At 44.1% G+C, this 21,550-nt stretch overlaps 1 protein-coding gene across 11 annotated transcripts in view; it reads left to right on the forward strand.

Moving 5' to 3' along the window:
* The window catches only part of NAALADL2 (N-acetylated alpha-linked acidic dipeptidase like 2), a 1,287,075-nt gene that overhangs the window by 1,193,721 nt on the left and 71,804 nt on the right, over positions 1-21,550 (forward strand). For 9 of the 11 annotated variants that reach the window (XR_008319557.1, XM_053310111.1, XM_053310109.1 and 6 more), the window contains one exon: positions 6,675-6,768. Coding sequence is in view for 10 of the 11 variants with exons in the window: in XM_053310111.1 (XP_053166086.1) it covers positions 6,675-6,768 (94 nt within the window). In the remaining variant the exon portion in view is untranslated. Of the gene's footprint in view, positions 1-6,674; positions 6,832-7,049; positions 7,143-21,550 lie in introns of those variants that run through there. The other 2 variants (XM_053310116.1, XM_053310117.1) reach the window with 2 other exon arrangements.

Below are 21,550 nucleotides of genomic sequence, written 5' to 3' on the forward strand. Positions count from 1 at the left end.
GGTTTGTTTTTCCTCGGCTAAAGGCCAGGGTTAAGAGTCAGGTTGGGCAGGAGGGCAGTGCCAGGATCGGGCTCAATCCTGGCGCTGCACACAAGCAGCCCAACCCAGGCTGGGCTGCCCGAACCTGGTTTAGGCTGCTCATGTGAATAGGCTTTCAGTGTTGCTCTGTGGACATTTGAGTAAGCACTGGTATATAATATTTATATACCGCTCTTCAACCTCTCCATGTTGGAGAAGAGTCAGGTTGGGCAGGAGGGCAGTGCCAGGATCGGGCTCAATCCTGGCGCTGCACACAAGCAGCCCAACCCAGGCTGGGCTGCCCGAACCTGGTTTAGGCTGCTCATGTGAATAGGCTTTCAGTGTTGCTCTGTGGACATTTGAGTAAGCACTGGTATATAATATTTATATACCGCTCTTCAACCTCTCCATGTTGGAGAAAATGAATTGTGGCCCTCATTTTTTATCCTGGATTTGTAGCATATATCAACAGCAATCAGCAAAAATTATTGTTAATGGACCTTTGTCTTCAAAATGCATCATCAAAAAAGGTACTAGACAAGGTTGTCCGCTTTCTCCATTGCTGTTTATACTTGTTCTTGAACCTCTGGCAGCGAAAATTAGACAAGAACAGTGGATTCAAGGTATCAAAATGGGGGACTGTGGACATAAAATAAAACTATATGCTGATGATGTATTGCTTTCTGTCACGCAAGTCAAAGATGGGAAAAGAATGTGAAATTTACTTTGTGCACCAATCTAAGGGGAAATTGGTATAAAATGTTCTTTAGATGGTATATAACTCCTTTGACTATTAACAAAATAGATGATTCTTTCTCCAAGAAATATTGGAAATATTTTCTTTCTCCAAGAAATATTGGAAATGTAATTCACACTTAGGTTCATTCTACCATATGTGGTGGAGTTGCAATAAAGCTCAACAGTTTTGGAAACAAATTCATATGAAAATCGAACAAATCTTAGAAGTTAAGATTCCCTTTCTTCCAGAAATTTTTCTTTTAAGTATGATAAAACCTTATATTCCTGCTAAACAAATGAATTGTATTTATATATGATTACAGCAGCCAGGATTATATATGCATCTAATTGGCGTATTTTGGAAATCCCTTTCTTAAACTATTGGTTCTTGAAAGTGTGAGATTATGCTTCAATTTCGAAAGTCTCAGTTTATGTACATGGCATGTCTACTGAATCATTCATGTCTGTCTGGGAACCTTTTATAAATTACAGTATCCGTTATGGTCAAACTTTGTTCCCATTTTCTGGATTTGACTTATAGTGTTTTTGATATGTAATTTACAAGAAGCTGATCAGATTAGATTTTACAATTCTAAGCGTCTGAATTTCTTTTGCTTTATCTTGTTCTAGATACTTTTTCTCTACTGATGTAATTAATTAGAAAAATGGTTTTTCATCATGAAGAATGATTGGTTTTAAATTGTTTTAATGGTGATTTGTCTTTGTCCTCTTTGGTCTATTTCTTAATAAAAATTCTTATTTTAAAAAAACACAAAGTTCTCAAAGCGGTTTACACAGAGAAATAAACAAGACATAAATAAGATGGTCCCCTGTCCCCAAAGGGCTCACAATCTGAAAAGAAACATAAGGCAGCTACCAGCATCAGCCACTTGAGGGATGTTGTGCTGGGGTTGAACAGGGCCAGTTGCTCTCCGCCTGCTAAATAGAAGAGAATCACCACTTTAAAAGGTGTCTCTTTGCTCAGTTAGCATGGGTTACTGTTCTGTTTACCCTGGCCCACTGAGCTCTTGTGAGCTGAGGAGCACAGAGCCACCCCCCACCCCCCAGTCTTCCTTTCATTTTCATGGAGGGGACCATTCAATGCACATGTTTTATTCTTGCTAAGATGCGTCCTCCATTGCAATGTATGAGGAAGCCTGCCTGTGCAGGATTTCCACATGAATCTGGCAGCACCCAAGCCCTCTTCACATATTATTATAATGTTTTAACATTTCTATCCTGCTCTTCCTCCAAGGAGCCCAGAGCGGGGTACATGGTTATATTTATCCTCACAACCGCCCTCTGAGGTAGGTTAGGCTGAAAGATATGTGAATGGCCCAGAGTCACCCACTGAGTTTCATGGCTGAATAGGGATTTGAACTCTGGTCTCTCCACACTCCTAGTCCAACACACTTACCACTACACCATACAGGCATGTACGATCTGTCTATGTACTGTGTATGCACATACAGATCTGTATGCATGTACCATTATCCACACCTTAGGGCAGCTCGCACTATCAAGAACAGGGTAGGAGAAGTCTCCTACTGTACCAATAGTTGATCCTCTGTCAGTTAAAAGCAAAGCCGGTGGCACCGTCCGTGATCGTGTCCTGCCCAGCAGTTGCACCTAAGTCTTTAATGAGGTAGGAGGAAAATTTCTCCAAGCCATCTGCTATAGGGATGTGCGAACTGGTTCGGATCCGAACCGGTTCGGGTCCGAACCGGTTCCGGTTCGGAGGTTCGGATCGAACCGAACCACCCCTGGTTCGGTTCGAATCCGAACCGAACTGGGGGTGGTTCGTTTCGAACCGGTTCGGACCGGTTCGGATCGGTTCGGAAAGCTGAAAATTGGTCAGATGGTAGCTGGCACCCAGGGGTACCTGTCACCCAAACCCCAAAGCAATCGGACACTCGTACGATTTTTTATGAATTTTTGAAAAATATTTTTATTTTTCTCTCATAGGATATAATGGGACCCGAACCAGGCCATTATTTCTTATTGTGGAGCACTCATGGGTGCCAACAACCATGCAAACCCTGAAGCAATCAGACACCCCTATGATTTTTAATGAATATTTGAAATATTTTTAATTATTTTTCTCATTGAGTATAATGGGACCCGAACCAGTCCATATCCCCTGTTGTGGAGGACCTAGGAGCACAAAAGCAGGGTGGGTGGTAGACAGGCATGGGTGCCTACCACCCAAAAAATCTCAAGGCAATTGGACACTCCTCTGATTATTGGTGAATTGTTAAGTGTTTTTGAATTCCTCATAGAGAATAATTAGGATTGCAGCAAATGTATAGCTTCACGTCGGGGGGAAAGGGGTGTCGTAGAGTGCAGTGTGGTGGGTGGTAGTTCCTAGGGTGGGCAAGGAAGCTATCAGAATTATTTGAAAGGAATTGGGCAAAGAGGTGATTTTTAAGTGATTTTTGAAGTTTACGCGTCTTTAAGGTTTTTCCTCATAATAAGTTATAATGGAGCTTTCAGCAGCCCTATAAGTGCACATGGGGGTGCTGGGGTGGCCCAGAGCAAGTGGTGGTGTAGTGCACATAGGGTGCCAACCACCCCCATGGGTTTCTAACCCATGGGGTACAGGGATCTCTGGTAGGGGCACCCCCATGGGTACAGGGTTCTCTTGTTTCTGAGGTATTGAGTGTGGATTCTATGATAGCAAATGAGATTTTCAATGAGACACCATCAATCCACTCTAATATGCTATCATAGAATTCACACTCCGCCTCCTGCTTCTTCTCTGTGTGTGTGCTTAGTAGGGGTGTGCAATTTGGGATTTCGGGTGATTTGGCTCGGACCTGAACCGAATCACCCCTGTTCTGTTTTGTGCCCGAATATGGGTCACCCGAATCACCCTTGATTTGGTTCGGATTCGGATTTAATCCGTATCTGAATCCGAATCGATTCGGGGGGGGGTAAAAAGGGGCCCAGGGGCAAAATTTTGGGGTGGGGTGGTAGTGCCCAATGGGTAGAGTCTACCACCCCAATTTCAGGGGGATTGGGCAAAGGGCTGATTTTTGGTGAATTTTTAAAGTTTTAGTGACTTTGGGGCAGTTCGGGGGCATAGCATGGGATCTGGGCAAAAGGAGTGGGGTGGGGTGGTAGTGCCTAATGGGTACAGGCTACCACCCCAATTTCAGGGGGATTGGGCAAAGGGCTGATTTTTGGTAAATTTCTGAAAATTTCATATCTTTTGGGCAGATTGGGGCATATTGGGGCAGAAAGTGGGGCCTGGGGCAGAATAGTGGGGTGTGATGGTAGTGCCTAATGGGTGGAGGCTACCACCCCAATTTCAGGGGGTTTGGACAAAGGGGTGATTTTTTGAGAATTTTTGAAGTTTTAGTGACTTTGGGGCAGTTTGGGGGCAGAAAGTGGATCTGCCCCAAAATAGTGGAGTGGGGTGGTAGTGCCTAATGGGTGGAGGCTACCACCCCAATTTCAGGGGGATTGGGCAGAGGGCTGATTTTTTGAGAATTTTTGAAGTTTGGGTGTCTTTGGGGCAGATTGGGGGCAGAAAGTGGATCTGCCCCAAAGGAGTGGGGTGGGCTGGTAGATAGTGCCTAATGGGTGGAGGCTACCACCCATCCCCAATTTAAGAGTGATTGGGCAGAGGGGTGAATTATGGTGAATTTATTTGTATGAGGTTTGTCTTCATAAGGTGAAGTGTGCTAAATTGATTACTTCCTCATATTATTCATAGTAAAGGAAAGTGTGAAAAAGTGAAAGTGGGGTCATGAGAGTTGTTTAATTGAAAAATATCTCATTTGCTATGATAGAATGAGAATTCACACCTTTTCTATTCACCATAATTCACCCCTCTGCCCAATCACTCTTAAATTGGGGATGGGTGGTAGCCTCCACCCATTAGGCACTATCTACCAGCCCACCCCACTCCTTTGGGGCAGATCCACTTTCTGCCCCCCATCTGCCCCAAAGACACCCAAACTTCAAAAATTCTCAAAAAATCACCCCTTTGTCCAAACCCCCTGAAATTGGGGTGGTAGCCTCCACCCATTAGGCACTACCACCACACCCCACTATTCTGCCCCAGCCCCCACTTTCTGCCCCAATATGCCCCAATCTGCCCCAAAGACATGAAATTTTCAGAAATTTACCAAAAATCAGCCCTTTGCCCAATCCCCCTGAAATTGGGGTGGTAGCCTGCACCCATTAGGCACTACCACCACACCCCACTATTCTGCCCCAGCCCCCACTTTCTGCCCCAATATGCCCCAATCTGCCCCAAAGACATGAAATTTTCAGAAATTTACCAAAAATCAGCCCTTTGCCCAATCCCCCTGAAATTGGGGTGGTAGCCTGCACCCATTAGGCACTACCACCCCACCCCACTCCTTTTGCCCAGATCCCATGCTATGCCCCCAAACTGCCCCAAAGTCACTAAAACTTTAAAAAATCACCAAAAATCAGAGGAAGGTCCAATCGACTTGAAATTTGGGTGGCAGGTAGAACACAAGGTCCCCTTTCAAACCAGCTATTTTTTGAGAACCGAACCGGGGGGGTGGTTCGGCAAAACCAAAACCGAACCACCCTGGTCCGGTTCGGACCCGGTTCGGTTCCGAACCGAACCAGGAGAACCGGTTTTATGCACATCCCTAATCTGCTACTTAGAACATGATCACTCAACAAAGAGACACCTTTTAAAGTGGGGATTCTCTTCTATTTAGTAGGTGGAGAGCAACTGGTCCTATGCAACCCCAGCATAGCATGCTTCCAGGGGCTGTTGCTGGTGTCTATCGTATTAGAATTGTGAGCCCTTTGGGGACAGGGGGCCATCTTATTTATCTATTATATATTTTTCTGTGTAAACTGCTTTAGAATTTTGTTGAAGAGCAGTATGAAATATTCATTGTAGTAGTAGCTCCTCTGATCTTGTCTTTAACAGACAGGTGATCAAATATCAGGAATGTGCACAACTCCTGACAGGGTAGGAAGTTTCTCTTACCCTATTATTGATCATGTGAATGAGCCTAGTATGTCCAACACATGTGCACTAGAACACTTCCTACAGTATCTGTATCTTGCATTTGAAGATGGCTGTTCCTGGGGTCACTTTTGAAATGGGTGCATGTATAGCCATTCACACAAAAATATGGACAAGTGTACAGAAACCTCTTTGCATGTATAACATTATAAGGTTGTTCACATGACCACTTACTCTCATGGTGGGGAGGGTTGGTGGGGAGGCAGGCTCCTCCATGCCTCCATGCAGACAAGCAAGAGGGTCCTCAAAACTCATCTGCTTGTACACCCACAAGAGCACTGAGGCGGTGAGTGGCAGAGTGCCGGCAGGAGAAGGAATGCTTGCATTGCGTCCTCTGGGAGCGCAAATGCACTGTGTAAGCAGTGGAGTAGCTATTCTCTGTATTGCAGCTTCACCACTCTGTGTGGCCACTCCTTCACCCCCAGCTTGCTGCCTAAAATGGCGGTGGGCCCATCGGGAGCCCAACTATCTTGGGCAATCGTGCACACAATGGCCTACCTTGGTAGAACAAACAGTAGGTCCGTTCTACCTCAGTGAAGACCTGGGTACAGGAGCTGGGCTACCAAGGTCTGGAGCAATGGGACCAGAGGGCTCCGGGTGCTCCAGACCAGGGATTCTCAACATTGGGTCCCCAGATGTTATTGGACTTCAACTCCCATAATCCCCAACCAAAGGTCACTAGGGCTGGGGATTATGGAAGTTGAAGTCCAATAACATCTGGAGACCCCAGGTTGAGAATCCCTGCTCCAGATGACATGAGCTGCCTGGGGTAACTTGTGACATGTGATCGCTTCTATGGCTCAATAGGGCTAATGTGGGCTCTGAATCAGGTTGCTTAAGTAGAAAACGTCTTAGAATTCATTTGATTTTCACCTCTGATTTTTCTTTTTCTTTCCAGCTGACAGGAGAAGCAACTTTGCAAATTGCCAGCAGCCCAGTTTTGCCCTTTAATGCTCTTGATATTGCATTAGAAGTTCAGAAGAACCTTAAAGGTAATTTTTGTACAAGAATCTCAATTAATATAATGTTTTTCCCTCTGCTTTGAGGATGTCTTTGCTTTTGCTCACTGTAAACAAACAATACATGCCTATTTTATTCGTTCAGAAATTTTGTGTTGTGTTTCCAAGGCCATGTCCTACTTACCTAATAGAGAGACAAATTGTTTACACATCTGATTCTCACAGTTAAGCAATAATTAACATTTCAATCTCAATTAATGATAAATGTCATTTTAGAACCAAATGACAATTTCTTTTTCTTTTGTGCACTGCAGGCTCAAATGGGAGTAAAAAGAGGAAGGGAGCATTGAACCCCATGGTTTTTCTAGGCTGTGTAATTTTCCCAGTTTGAAAACTGGCCATCTTGCTTATTTATTGCCGCAGTTGACATTGGCAGCAGATCACTCCAACTCGCCTCTCTTCTTGCAGCCACTAGGAAGCTGGATAATTTAATGCCGAATAATTTGCTCGAGTTGATTTAGCAGCCAGTTCTTGAAAGCTCTCTGTTAGAAATGAATGACCTTGATCTGTGTTTTTGGATGGGGGGGGGGAGGAAGATTGTTTCTTCTCAGGAAAGGCAAATACAGAGGCCAAAATAATACAGCTGCTCAGCAGCCCATCACAACCAACTAACCAACCAACTATCACTACCACCACCACATTTACATCGTTATCATTCTGTTAAATCAGAGGTGGGGAAGCTTGGCCCTCCTGCAGATGTTGAACTACAACTCCCATCATCTCCAGCATTGTTGCGGGGGTGGTGGGAGTTGTAGTTTAAAAACAGCTGGAGGGTCAATCTTTCCCACCCCTGTGTTAAATAGTTGGAAGAACCAGCCCTATCCCTCTGCATGGGGTGCCAGGTGAGGGGTGGAGGCAAGGGGAACATTTGCCCACTCCTGGATTGAGAAACCAGGCATCTGACCTGACTTTGGGGGTGGGGGGAGCCCTGGAGAGAGCAGGCAGTGGCGGCGGTGTCTCAAGGCACCAGGCACTCCATCCAGACAGGGGGGCAGCCTGTCTTCCTGCAAGATGGAAGGAGGGAGGGAGGGAGGGACCACAAGGCAAATGGTGCATCCTCTCTCCCTCCCTCTTGCCTTGCCTTGCCTCAGCCCTAGGAAGTGGTAGTGACTGGATCTCCAGAGTGGGGAGTGAGCAAGCAAACAAGCAAGTGAGAGGGGGCTAGAGCATGGCACAAATTTGTTTATTCATTCATCCATTTCTTGCTCTTTTTCTAAGGATCGCAAAATGGTCTACATCATTATATTTATCCTTACAACAATCCTGTAAGGTAGGTTAGTCTGAGAGATTAGTGGTTGGCCCAGAATCACCCAGGGATTTTCATGGCTGCCTGGGGGCTTGAACCTGGGTCTCCTCCCTAGTTTTCACACAGCACTCAAAAGAAATCAGAGTAGGGGACCAAGTGAGCTTCTGTAGAAGGACATTCCATAAAGCTGGCACCACCACTGAAAAGATCCTGCTCCTAGTGAAATCCCACCATGCCTCAGGGCTTACTGGCATTTGGCACAAAGTCTCAGATGATGTGTGAAACATACAGGAAAGCATTTGTGGCTGAAGACAGCCCTTACAATATCCAGGTCCCTAGCCTTAGCATGTCAAAGTTATCTAGGGTGCAGTATTTGGTCACAGAATCATGTTGATAGGCATCATTCAGACATTCCTAGAAATGAACAGATTAGATTGGAGCTAGTTTTCATAGATGTCCGGGGTGGGGGGAGCAAGTTTGGCATATAAAAACAGAATTGTACAGAGGAAGCAGTTGTCATTAAGAAGCATGTCTCTTTTCTGTCCCTTCTACTAATCACAAAATACCTGCCACTGGCCTTTCTATTTGACTATATCACAGGGCTTGTTGATTTAATCTGGCATTTTCCCTTAGCTTTGTTTAATTCATTAGTTTCAGTCACTTCACTTCAAGGAAAGGGGAATTATTTTCACAGCAGTAATACCAGCAAGATAAGCTTCCTCAGTTCTGTTAACTTTGCAATTTTGTTTAATGAAAGCTCCAACAGTTCCTATGTCTCCCATGTCTCTAAGATCAATTTCATTATATTGTCCACTTCTTTGTCTGATCTCATAAAGCCAAGGTTTGTAAAGTTGTCAGGAGAACCCGCCCAAGTTTTTAGCACAATAATGCAGCTTGAAGCATATATTCAGAGCTTTGAATGTATCTACTGGGTCAAAGAGAACGCTCCTCCTCCTCCTCCTCCTCCTCCTCTTCCTCCTCCTGCTGTGAACTTCAGAAGCATTCCATAGCACGTGCTGAACAAAATGGCTGGACTTTATTTACATTATTTAAAGTATGTCCAGCCACCTTTCAGCTATAAAGTTCCAAAGGTGCCTAACAAAGCAGTGTACAGGTGGCCCTCATCAATCATGGTCCCAGCACAGATGGTTTCATGTATCGGTTGGGACATATATAGTAGACTGGTCTTGTGTATCCACCGTTTTCATCACATGGATGCATCCCTATATGGTCGTACTCTTCCTGCATGTCCTCATGGGTAGTGAGAGGAGTTTTGAGGTGGATGGAGGAATGATTTGTTCAGAGCTGTAGTTCAGCAATATCTTGGGGCCCAAGGTTAAGAAATCCTGAAATATAATAAAATGCAGATGATTAAAAAACACAGTATAGGAAGTTGTGGTGATATCCAGGGATATGCCATATCCTATATTATATGCCCATATGTTTACATTTCCAGGGACAGGGATGACAGAGTTATGTGAAGTTGCTGTTTACCACATGAACCAGCTTCAAGGCTGGTTAACAGAAAAAATAAGAACAAATCCAGTGATATCTTCATATGGTGGGCATATTAAGCAGGTCCCCCTGCTAATTTAAAAAGAGGCACTTTTAAAAGTGATACTTTTCATATATTTAGCTGGGGAAGAGCAACTATCCCTCTCCAACCCCAGCATAGCATTCTTTCAGTTTTTCTGCCTTGATTTTCTTTTTTACATTTTGAGCCTTTGGGAAACAGGAGACCATCTTATCTATCTATCTATCAATGTAAAATGCTTTGCACACTATTGTTGAAAAGTGGTAGATAGATTGTAATGAATGGCGAATGGCGGATTTAAGCCCAGCCTTTGTCTCAAAGCAAGCCACATAGGGGATAGAAAAATGCTGCTTCATGCCTTCCATGATTGCCCAACAAAGGCTGTCCCTCTGGTAATTGCTGCCACCACACCCACTTTTTAACAGAGCTTATTTCCTCTCTGGTGTGGGCAAAATTCCAGGAAAACTCTCTTTCTTTTACCAAATGGAAAACTACAAACACCTCCCTCTTGTAGCCTACGTGTGAGTAGAAAAACTTGGTAGTGTGCTGCTGAGCAATGAAACCTGAGGCATGTTTGCACCAGAGTAAGATCCCTTTGCAGCCCCCATCTTTCCTGAATTGAAAATCCACTCAAAGAGGCTGGTTAGAATTGCAAAGGACCAAAAAGAAAAATAACCTTTATTCAAAATACTACATACTGCTTCAGTCTGAGGCGCTCTCTCTCAGTTTCAGTTACAGGTAACAGCAAACACTCAGTACTTTACAAGATTACTTCCAAAAAGAGCACTCCAGTTGATAGTTGCAGTGTACACTTTAAAAACTTGGTTACCCAGTTGCAAAGAAAATTGAAAAAGCACCCCCAGGTGCCAGGAACCTTTAAAAGCACCTTTATAGGGTACAGAGACTTCTACAGAGCCCTGGGTGAATAAAAGAGCTCAGGCTAGGGTTTCTGAGAAGGTTACATTACAAATTAAAACACAACAGACCAGTTGTAAGGGCTTGCAATGCACAAAATCAAAATAATCTAATGCAGGCTTCCTAACACACTCTTCCCTTGCCAAGCCCTGGCTTCTTCCCTGAACTCACCAAAACCATGGTAGAGACTTCAGGCCCCTGCAGAGTTCCTGGTTGCTGCCATGACTCGGCCAGCCAACATGTTGCTTCCCCTGCCTGGCTCTAACTGCACAGTTCCCTTCCGATTCACTCTTTAGGGTAAAGGAGGGGCCGATTACTACATAGATATTCATAGTAATAATAGCTGTAATACAACCATGTTTGAAAGCTAATAATCAGAAGTAGGGATGTGCAAAAAATTTCGGGCACAGAACAATCTGTGCCCGAAACGAACAATTTCGGGTGATTCGGGGCCGAACCGAATCACCCCAGATGTCCCCCAAATTTTTTCGGGCATGAGCCGAATCACCCGAATTTCGGACCCGAAAAATTCGGGTGATTCGGTTCATGGTTGATTTTTGGTGAATTTTTAAAGTTTTAGTGACTTTGGGGCAGTTCGGGGGCATAGCATGGGATCTGGGCAAAAGGAGTGGGGTGGGGTGGTAGTGCCTAATGGGTGGAGGCTACCACCCCAATTTGAGGGCGTTTGGAGAAAGGGGTTATTTTTTGAGAAAAAAATCTCATTTGCTATGATACAATGAGAATTCACACCTCAGAAGTTTTTTCTGAGGTGTGAATTCTCATTCTATCATAGCAAATGAGATTTTTTTCAATTAAACAACTCTCCTGACCCCACTTTCACTTTTTCACACTTTCCTTTACTATGAATAATATGAGGAAGTAATCAATTTAGCACACTTCACCTTATGAAGACAAACCTCATAAAAATATATTCACCAAAGTCCACCCCCTGCCCAATCACTCTTAAATTGGGGATGGGTGGTAGCCTCCACCCATTAGACACTATCTACCAGCCCACCCCACTCATTTGGGGCAGATCCACTTTCTGCCCCCAATCTGCCCCAAAGACGCCCAAACTTCAAAAATTCTCAAAAAATCAGCCCTCTGCCCAATCCCCCTGAAATTGGGGTGGTAGCCTCCACCCATTAGGCACTACCACCCCACTCCACTATTTTGGGGCAGATCCACTTTCTGCCCCCAAACTGCCCCAAAGTCACTAAAACTTCAAAAATTCTCAAAAAATCACCCCTTTCTCCAAACGCCCTCAAATTGGGGTGGTAGCCTCCACCCATTAGGCACTACCACCCCACCCCACTATTCTGCCCCAGGCCCCACTTTCTGCCCCAATATGCCCCAATCTGCCCCAAAGACATGAAAATTTCAGAAATTTACCAAAAATCAGCCCTTTGCCCAATCCCCCTGAAATTGGGGTGGTAGCCTGCACCCATTAGGCACTACCACCCCACCCCACTCCTTTTGCCCAGATCCCATGCTATGCCCCCAAACTGCCCCAAAGTCACTAAAACTTTAAAAAAAATCACCAAAAATCAGGATTTTTCCCAATCCCTCTGAAATTGGGGTGGTAGACTCTACCCATTGGGCACTACCACCCCACCCCAAAATATTGCCCCTGGGCCCCTTTTTACCCCCGAATCGATTCGGATTCAGATTCGGATTAAATCCGAATCCGAACCGAATCAAGGGTGATTCGGGTGACCCAGATTCGGGCACAAAACAGAACAGGGGTGATTCGGTTCGGGTCCAAGCCGAATCACCTGAAAACCCGAATTGCACACCCCTAATCAGAAGCTAATCAACTGGACCAGGTCTGGAGGAGGAGGAGGAAGAGGAAGAGGAATGTATATACTGCTCTTCAACCCAAGTTCTCAAAGCAGTTTACATAGAAAAATATATATTACATAAATGAGATGGCTGCCTGTCCCCAAAGGGCTCACAATATAAAAAGAAACATAAGACAGATTCTAGAGCCACTGGAGGGATGCTGTGCTGGGGCTGGATAGGGCCAGTTGCTCTCCTCTTGCTAAATATAAGAGATTCGCCACTTTAAAAGGTGCCTCTTTGCTCAGTTAGAAGGAGCATGATGTTTGAACTGAAGGCACATTATGAGGCAACCTTGCTTCAGCTAAGCAGGTCTGCATCTGATCTGTACCAGGATGGCAAACAGCCTGAGAACTTGATGTGTGTCATCATTCTGAGCTCCACAATGAAGGAAAGATAGGATAGAAATGTAACAAACAAACAATTGCCTTTGCCCACATTTTAAGTTAATTTATTCACCAATCCCATCCTTCCCTAGGTTTGGATTATGGGCAAGTATGTAGCAAAATGTGATCAGACACTACTGAAGACTAGCTCCATACCATGCTTATATGCCCGCCAATGTAAGTTACCACTTTGTTTGTTTGTTTATCATTTCTATACCACCCGTCCCACATGGCTCTAGGAGGTTTGCATCAATATAACAAGTTCTTCTAGTAAGAACTAATCAGCCTACTTTCCTTCCACTGTCTCTACAACTTGACTAATTTGGTTCAAATCAAGATTCACAAGTTAGATCTCTTGCACCTCAAATGTTCATGCATCCACCATCTTGGATCAGAGTGGATGACATTATTACGAACTATACCATTGAGGTGTCCCTGTGTGTCACTCACTACAACTGTATCAAATTTGGTTCAGATGAGTTAAACAGTCCTCAACTTAATGCACTTGAGCCTCAAACATTCACACACACACCATCTTGGATCAAGGTGGATGACATCATCAAAAACTACAGCATTGGGACATCTCTATGTGTCCATACAGCTGTAGCAAATTTGGTTCAAATCAGTTAGACTGTCTACAAGTTTACATGTCTTCCATCTTGAATTGGATTGGATGACATTGTCACAATCTACACCGTTGATGTGTCCCTATGTGTCCCTACAGCTGCAGCAAATTTTGTTCAAATTGGTTAAGTGGTTCACAAGTTAGCCCACTTGCACCTCAAATGTTTACACATCCACCATTTTGAATTGGTTTGGATGACATTTTCACAATCTGTTCTATTGAGGTGTCCCTATGTGTCCATACAGCTGCAGCAAATTTGGTTCACATTGTTTAAGTGGTTCACAAGTTAGCCCATTTGTGCCTCCAAAGTGTATGTATCTGCCATCATGGATCGGAGTGGATGACATCAACACAAACTAAGCGTTGAGGTTCCCCTATGTGTCCCTACAGCTGTACCCATTTTGGTTCATAGTGGTCCAGGCATTTCAAAGTTGATGGGGGGACACACGGACACATACACAGAATGCCAGGAGCCAGCGTGGTATAGTGGTTAGAGTGCTGGACTTAGACCAGGGAGACCCGAGTTCAAATCCCCATTCAGCCATGATACTAGCTGGGTGACTCTAGGCCAGTCACTTCTCTCTCAGCCTAACCTACTTCACAGGGTTGTTGTGAGCAGAAACTTAAGTGTGTAGTGCACCGCTCTGGGCTCCTTGGAGGAAGAGCAGGATATCATCATCATCATCATCATCATCATCATCATCATCATCATCATCATCTCAATAATATTAATAATCTAATAATAATAAGTAAACAAGAAATAATAATCTCACATTGCCTCACACATGGATACTAAAATGTTTAGAAACAACTGGTGTCAGCAAAAATATTCAGATACTTATTTTAAAAGCAATGAGCATGCGGAGTACACAGTTAACAATCAATGGTGAGACACTTGGACAGGTTAGCATTAGAAGAGGTATTTTTCAAGGGGACTCACTAATCCCTCTGTTGTTTGTAATCGCCATGACTCCACTTTCACAAATACTAAACAAAACAGGCCTCGGATACCAAACGTCTAAAACATCAAGTAAAATCAACCATCTGCTTTACATTGACAATCTGAAGTTGTATGGAAAGTCCCAGTCAGAAATCAAATCACTGCTAAACACTGTCAGTATATTCAGTAGCGATATAGCAATGGAGTTTGGACTAGACAAGTGTGCTGCATAATAATGAACAGAGGAAAAATAAGAAAAACAGAAGGAATAAAACTGCCCAATGGAAGCAACATCAAGAACCTGGAAGAGAAAAAACATTACAAATACTTGGGCATTCTCCAGGCTGATAACACTGCACACACTGAAGTTAAAGAAAAATTGGAAGTGAATACTTCAGGAGAGTTAGAAAAATCCTATAGTCCAAACTCAATGGTGGGAACACCATACAAGCCATAAACACCTGGGCTATACCTGTTATCAGATACACTGCGGGAATAATAGACTGGACCCAGGCAGAGCTAGAGATGCTGGATCGTAAGACCAGGAAAATAATGACCATCAATCATGCTCTGCACCCCCGCAGTGATGTCAATAGGCTATCCCTCCTTCACAGCTCAGGTGGAAGAGGAATGCTGCAAGTCCATCAAACAGTAGAGGAGGAGAAAAGAGGCCCTGAAGAATATATCAAGGACAGTAAAGAAGATGCACTTAAAATGGTCAAGAATGAGAAACTATTCAACACCAATGAAACAAAGCAGGCCTACAAGAAAGAACAAGTCAAGAACCGAGCAGAAAAACGGAAAAAGAAGCCACTGCATGGTCAATATATGCACAATATAAGTGGAAAATCAGACATCACCAAGACCTGGCAATGGCTTAAGAATGGCAACTTGAAAAAAGAAACAGAGGGTTTAATACTGGCTGCACAAGAACAGGCACTAAGAACAAATGCAATAAGAGCCAAAGTCAAAAAATCCACAACAAACAGCAAGTGCTGCCTTTGTAAAAAAGCAAATGAAACCGTGGACTACCTCATCAGATGTTGTAAAAAGGCCGCACAGACTGACTACAAACAAAGGCATGACAAGGTAGCAGGGATGATACACTGGAACATCTGCAAAAAATACAAGCTACCTGTAGCCAAACATTGGTGGGACCATAAAATTGAAAAAGTGGTAGAAAATGAAGATGTAAAAATATTATGGGACTTCTGACTACAAACAGACAAACATCTGCCACACAATACACCAGATATCACTGTAGTCGAGAAGAAAGAAAAACAAGTCAAAATAATCCACATAGCAATACCAGAGGATAGCAGAATAGAAGAAAAAGAAATAGAAAAAATCACAGAATACAAAGATCTACAAATTGAAATTGAAAGGCTGTGGCAGAAAAAGACCCAAATAATCCCAGTGGTAATTGGCACCCTAGGTGCAATTCCAAAAGACCTTGAAGAGCACCTCAACACCATAGGGGCCACAGAAATCACCATCAGCCAATTACAAAAAGCAACTTTACTGGGAACAGCCTATATTTTGCGACAATATGCATAATAACCAACAGTATTGATGATAAAATCCAGCCATCCCAGGTCCTTGGGAAGGACTCAATGTCTGGATAAAACAAACCAGTCAATAACACCTGTCTGACTGTGTAAACAAGAAATAATAATCTCATAAACCTACTGGAAAGTAGGCTAAAAAACAAGCAAAAACAATTTAAATAAATAACTAGGAAAAACAATTAAAAGAGTTAAAACCATTTAAAAACCACTAAATGCCAGACCAAAAAAACTCCGGGTTTGGGGACTCTTTTGAAGGCCATGAAAGATATTAGGCCTTGGATTTCTATAGGGAGAGCATACCATATAATCTGAAATATGGTTTTAAGGGTACTGGCAGTCACATTATCATAGTGTGGTGGACTTTGCTGACTTGAGGTGACAGGAGGAAGTATGATTTATCCCTTGAATAGACACAGTGGCTGAAACTGGTAGGGCATGTCATTTGGATGGGCTTGCCACTATCATCCTAAACATCTTATGACACCACTCCTGGGAGGGAAAAGCAGGGGAAATTACAAACGTTATTTCACTCAAGGGGAAACAGTAACACTTTCATTATCCCCCATTTTCAGTTCTTTATGCAGACCTCTCCATCGTGAATCAGGATGAATAACCTGATCTGGTTATTCTAAGTTGTTAAATAAATACAATTGGAGCTACCAGAGAAAGGAGCTTGGGAGATGCATGCTGTTGATTGCTGAATTATACGACAGATTGCATGTGCCGCATGAAACCAGATTTCATTCAAAGTCATGTTATGCCGGATGGATATTTATTCTATAGACCTGGATAGAATGCAGTAACATTTCTCTGCATAATCAGTTGCTATTCTATTGGGCACCAGTGGATTTTAAACACTTGTAAATTATGCTTCTGCCCTCAAGCACTCATGTACTCATACCAGCTGGCTTGCTACAGCACAGCCAAGAGTATAGAGCAGGCCTGCACAACATAAGGCTCAGGGGCCAAATTTGGCCCGCAGTGACTAATTTACTGGCCCCCAGGTACCCTGCAGCAATACAAGAGCTGGAAACTGCCTTATAGCTGCCTCCCTGGCAGCATCTCCAAGATCGGGCTGAGAGAGATTCCTGCCTGCAACCTTGGAGAAGCCGCTGCCAGTCTGTGAAGACAATACTGAGCTAGATAGACCAATGGTCTGACTCAGTATATGGCAGTTTCCTATGTTCCTATAGAGCAGGGCCTCTTCTCTGGCCACTATCCTTGGTTGAAACTATGGTCCACTGACAGGGGGAATAGATCCACAAGTAACTAATAATACTTTTAATTTTAATGTAATAATGTGCTAAAAATTTACCTCAGACCCTGCACGCCGAGTTGTGGATGGTTCCGGCCCACCAGGGCATTTGAGTTGTGCAACCCTGGTATAGAATAAAGTGCTTTATACATAGTTCAAACTAGGGGGATGGACATCTGCCCTGTAACCCAGGCTATTACAGATAAAATGCTTCAGTAAAGTACTCTGCCTGACAGGCACATCTTAGTTTTGCTGTATTACACAGAACTTTGGTGAGGCATAGTTCAGTGGCATAAAATGTGTGCCTTGCCTGCATAAGGTCCCATGCTCACTCCCTACATCTCTAGGGAATCTCTCCTGCCAAAAAAAAGAAAGGGAATGTCAGACCAGAAGAGCTACAAAAGCCCAGCACATGATCCATTGGAGAGCTGATGCTGCTGAGAGTAGACAACCCTGGGCTAGATGGACTAGTGGTCTGATGCACCATAAGGCAGCTTTCTGAACTGTTACATGCCTGGTTCTCACTTCTCTGAATTTTGAGACATTCCAGGGGTGCAGTGGTAGGTCAAAAACAAATCTCTGCATCAGAACAGTGGCCTTTAGCTCGGGAGATTGAGCAGCAGGTTCAGTGGTAGAGAATCTGCTTTGCGTGCTGAAGTTTCCAGGTTCAATTCTTGGCATCTCCAAGTTGGGCTGGGAAAGACACCTGCCTGAGACCTTGGAAAGCTGCTGCCAGTCAGTGCAGACAATACAGAGCTAGATGCACCAACAGTCTGACTCAGTATAAGTCAGCTTCCTTGTGTTTCTTGTCGAGATCCTGAATCCTCGTCCAGTGTCTGAATGCTTGATTCCCCCCACCCCACCCCACTCCCTCCATCTCACAGGTATACCCCACCTGCAATCAAAGGGTACTTACTGAACCTGGTTTACTGCAGCAGCTGCTGTTTGTGAGAACTAAGCCTAGGTTTAGGCCAAAATAGAAAGATACTGGCGATCAGTGATCAAATTGCTCTCTTTAAATTTCTGTGAAAAGCAGCCATGGTGGGAATATTGGGATGGGACCATGGTGCTGGAGGAGGTGGGGGCTTAACCCTTCTCCCCATGCCACTTTCCTAATGTAAATTGTGCCCTGCTTTTTGCTCCGTTGTGGGGAGGACTGTGGCTCAGCGGAAGAGCATCTGCTTTGCATTCGAGGGTTTGAGCCTCCCAGAGTGGGTGGGGTGGTATTGGGCACCACCATGGGTGCATTCTCCTATTTGTGCTCCACAATAGGGAATAATGGGCTGGTTCGAGTCCCATTATACCCTACGAGGAAAAGAAAATCAAAAATTCATAAACAATTGTACGAGTGTTTGATTGCTTTGGGGGCTGGCATCTATGGGTGCCAACTACCACCCCACCCACTTTGGGAGGTTCAAACCGGTTCAAATTTGAACCAAACTGGGGGCGTTCAAACAAAACCAAAACAAAACCTCCCCCTCTCGGTTCGAACACAGTTCGAATTCAAACTGAACTGGGCAAACCGGTTTTATGCACATCCCTAACAGTAGTAGCCAGTGAGGGAGCTGGTGGAGGGGTGGCGAGAGGCCCCTTTAAGAGTAGATATATTGGTGCTTACCGCTGCTCTTGCCACATCTGAACGCTGCTTGGAGAAGCAGCATGCCGCCCAGCACCCCCTGCAGTGGGGGATTTCTTCCGCCACTCACCTGGCTTCCACGAAGCTGATCCCCCGCCAGCAGCCAGGTGAGTGGCGGAGGCCATCCCCCGCCAAAGGGGGTGCTGGTGGCCCACAGCTTCTCCAAGCAGCATTCAAGTGCAGCAAGAGCAGAGGTAAGCACCCATTCTTTTACTCTTTAAGGTGCCTCTTTCTGCCCCTCCACCGGTGCCCTAACCGGCCACTACTGCAGAGGAACACAAGAAGCTGCCTTATACTGTGTCAGACCATTGGTCTGACTTGCTTAGTATTGTCTACTCTGATGGGCAGTGGCTCTCCAAGGTTTTGCTCAGGAAACCAAGCCCTACTTGGAGACGCCAGGGAGTGAATCTGGGAACTTCTTCATGCAGACTAGATGCTCTCTCACTGAGCTATGGTCCTCTCCCCTGAGGGATCTTAGAGCAGACAGTGCTCACATGAATTCACCCATCCCAATGCAAACCAGGTCAGAGCTTGTTTAGTAAAGGGTACAATTCATACTTAATACAGCAAGACCAGCTCTCTGTAGCAAAGACCTGACTCTGTAGAAGGCAACCTCCTATGTAAGGGTAACAAACAGACAGACAAATTTTGGTGGGGTAGTTATTCCCCTCCCCCCAGGGGGATATTTTAGGTGAACCTTTTCAGTTATTTATTTATGAATTAGATTTTTATACCGCCTCAACTGAATGGCTCTTGGCACGGCAGTTTACAAATCTATCAGGATTTTTCTAAAATATAACAGGATTTTTCTATCCTGTTTTATGCAAATCATCCTGCAAATCCGCAAATAGTCCTGCAAATTATGCAAATCATTGAAGCAGAAAGTTGCTGCTTCAGAAAAATCTTCTCCCTTCTACGCTTCCCCTTCCTGGGTTGGTCTCATGGCTGATTCCACTCCATCTGGCATCACACAGTGGAGGAGATGACATCACAGCACCATGTAGCCAATCAGATTTGGCTATATGGTGTTGTCATGGGTGGCATGTGAAAGCAATGTAAATGAAGAAGCAAACATTTGCACAAGGAGTACCAAAAATAGCTGAAAATGTGCTTGGGTTTTGTTTGCTTTTTAACACTGCCAAAAATGGACAGGGAAAAACTAGTTTGAGCATAGCTGCAATCCTTAAATGGTGGTAGTATTATATATTGCTGTTTCATTCAAGGTGCTTGGAAAAAAATGTGGCAGAATCAACCAAAGTATTCTGTGCATACATACCAAGTAAACAAAATGTCTTCCTCTTCCTATCTGTATTCCTTTCTTATTTTACCTTTTTTTTACCTTCCTTTGCAAAAAAACCAACAAAAAATAAAAAACCAACAACCAAACCTCCCAGGAATTATGCAGCATGAAACTGATTTAAGAAGACACTAATGTGACTAGAAACTGCATCGAATTATTATTATATCTTCTGCATTCAGAACGGCAGGAGGTAGTGTCGTGTATATTTAGGTCAAAGCATACATTTCTTTCCCATTTCATTATCTTGCCACTGTGTTCTAGTTGGCTGGTGGTGCTTATTAGCACAAAGCAGAGAATCCTGGGGAAGGTTGAGATTATTAAAGAAAACAGCGGCATAAAGATTAGACTTTAAAGATTTTGCAGGCTTTGTTTTTAGATTATAGCATTTTTGCTAATCAGCTTCACTGCCTCTGGAAGAGCCACACACTGCAACTGGATTTCTTCTTTAAGGTAGTTAGTTCATTGAAATATACTTTGGAACATACAATTTACCTGCTCTCTAAGCTGCTTTGGCAGAGATGTACATGAATAGCAAAATACTGGAATCAATTCATCGAAACAGCAGCCATTTTCGGTTGTTTCGATGAATCAACTTGAATTGATTCAAGTGATTTGGCCATAGGGAACAATGGGGAACTCGAATCACCCCATTGTTCCCCATGGGTAGGTCCTAGGAAGACCAAAATGGGTTTGGGAGTAGGGCATGATGGGTGCTACCTACCACCAAACCCACAAAAGAAATGGGCAAATGGACAATTTAAACACAATTAACTTTTCAAAAATAACAACAAACAATAGGATCCAAGGGTTTTTTTTGGGGGGGAAGGTTAATTTTTGTCTAAAAGTCACCCACTTGCCCATTTCTTTGGTGGATTGGTTGTTAGGTAGCAGTCATCATTCTGTACCAACCAACCAGCCCACTCTGGTGTCCCTGGGACCTAGCCATGGAGAACAATGGGATGATTTAAGTTCCCCGTTGTTCCCTAAGGCTGAAACAAGCAGAGCGCACACATTTTGAAATCCTGCCTTGAAAAACACTGCAGAACAGAAGCACACACAGTTCCTCCCAAAAAAGAACACCATATTTTGCCAAACACACAGTCCAGAAATGGCCCAAAACGAATCACTGACCCAGAATCCACTGCCAGCCACAGCACCTGTACTGCAGTAACATCATTGGCACAAGTTGCTCTCTCACACACAATTAGAGGTGTGCCCCAAACCATAAAACCAAGTCCAGTTGGAGTCCATTTCTACCCAAACTGAACTGGGTCCAGTCCAGTTTTGTGCACACTGGAGCCTGGTCTGGTCCAGCGTGACCTGAACCAGTTCGGACCTGGCTTGTTGGGGTGCGTGTATGTAAAAATAAATATTTTAAAACTGAAAAAATGGTGGACTTACCACCATTGTGCAGTTTCGGAGGTGCTGCTGTGGCTGCAGGGAGGTCTCCTGAGGTTCCTCTTCCCCCCACCAGCCTCCCCCAGTCTCAAATGTCCCATTTTGAGCCATTT

This window comes from Hemicordylus capensis, chromosome 3, assembly GCF_027244095.1.
Source record: "Hemicordylus capensis ecotype Gifberg chromosome 3, rHemCap1.1.pri, whole genome shotgun sequence".
Taxonomy (NCBI): Eukaryota; Metazoa; Chordata; class Lepidosauria; order Squamata; family Cordylidae; genus Hemicordylus; species Hemicordylus capensis.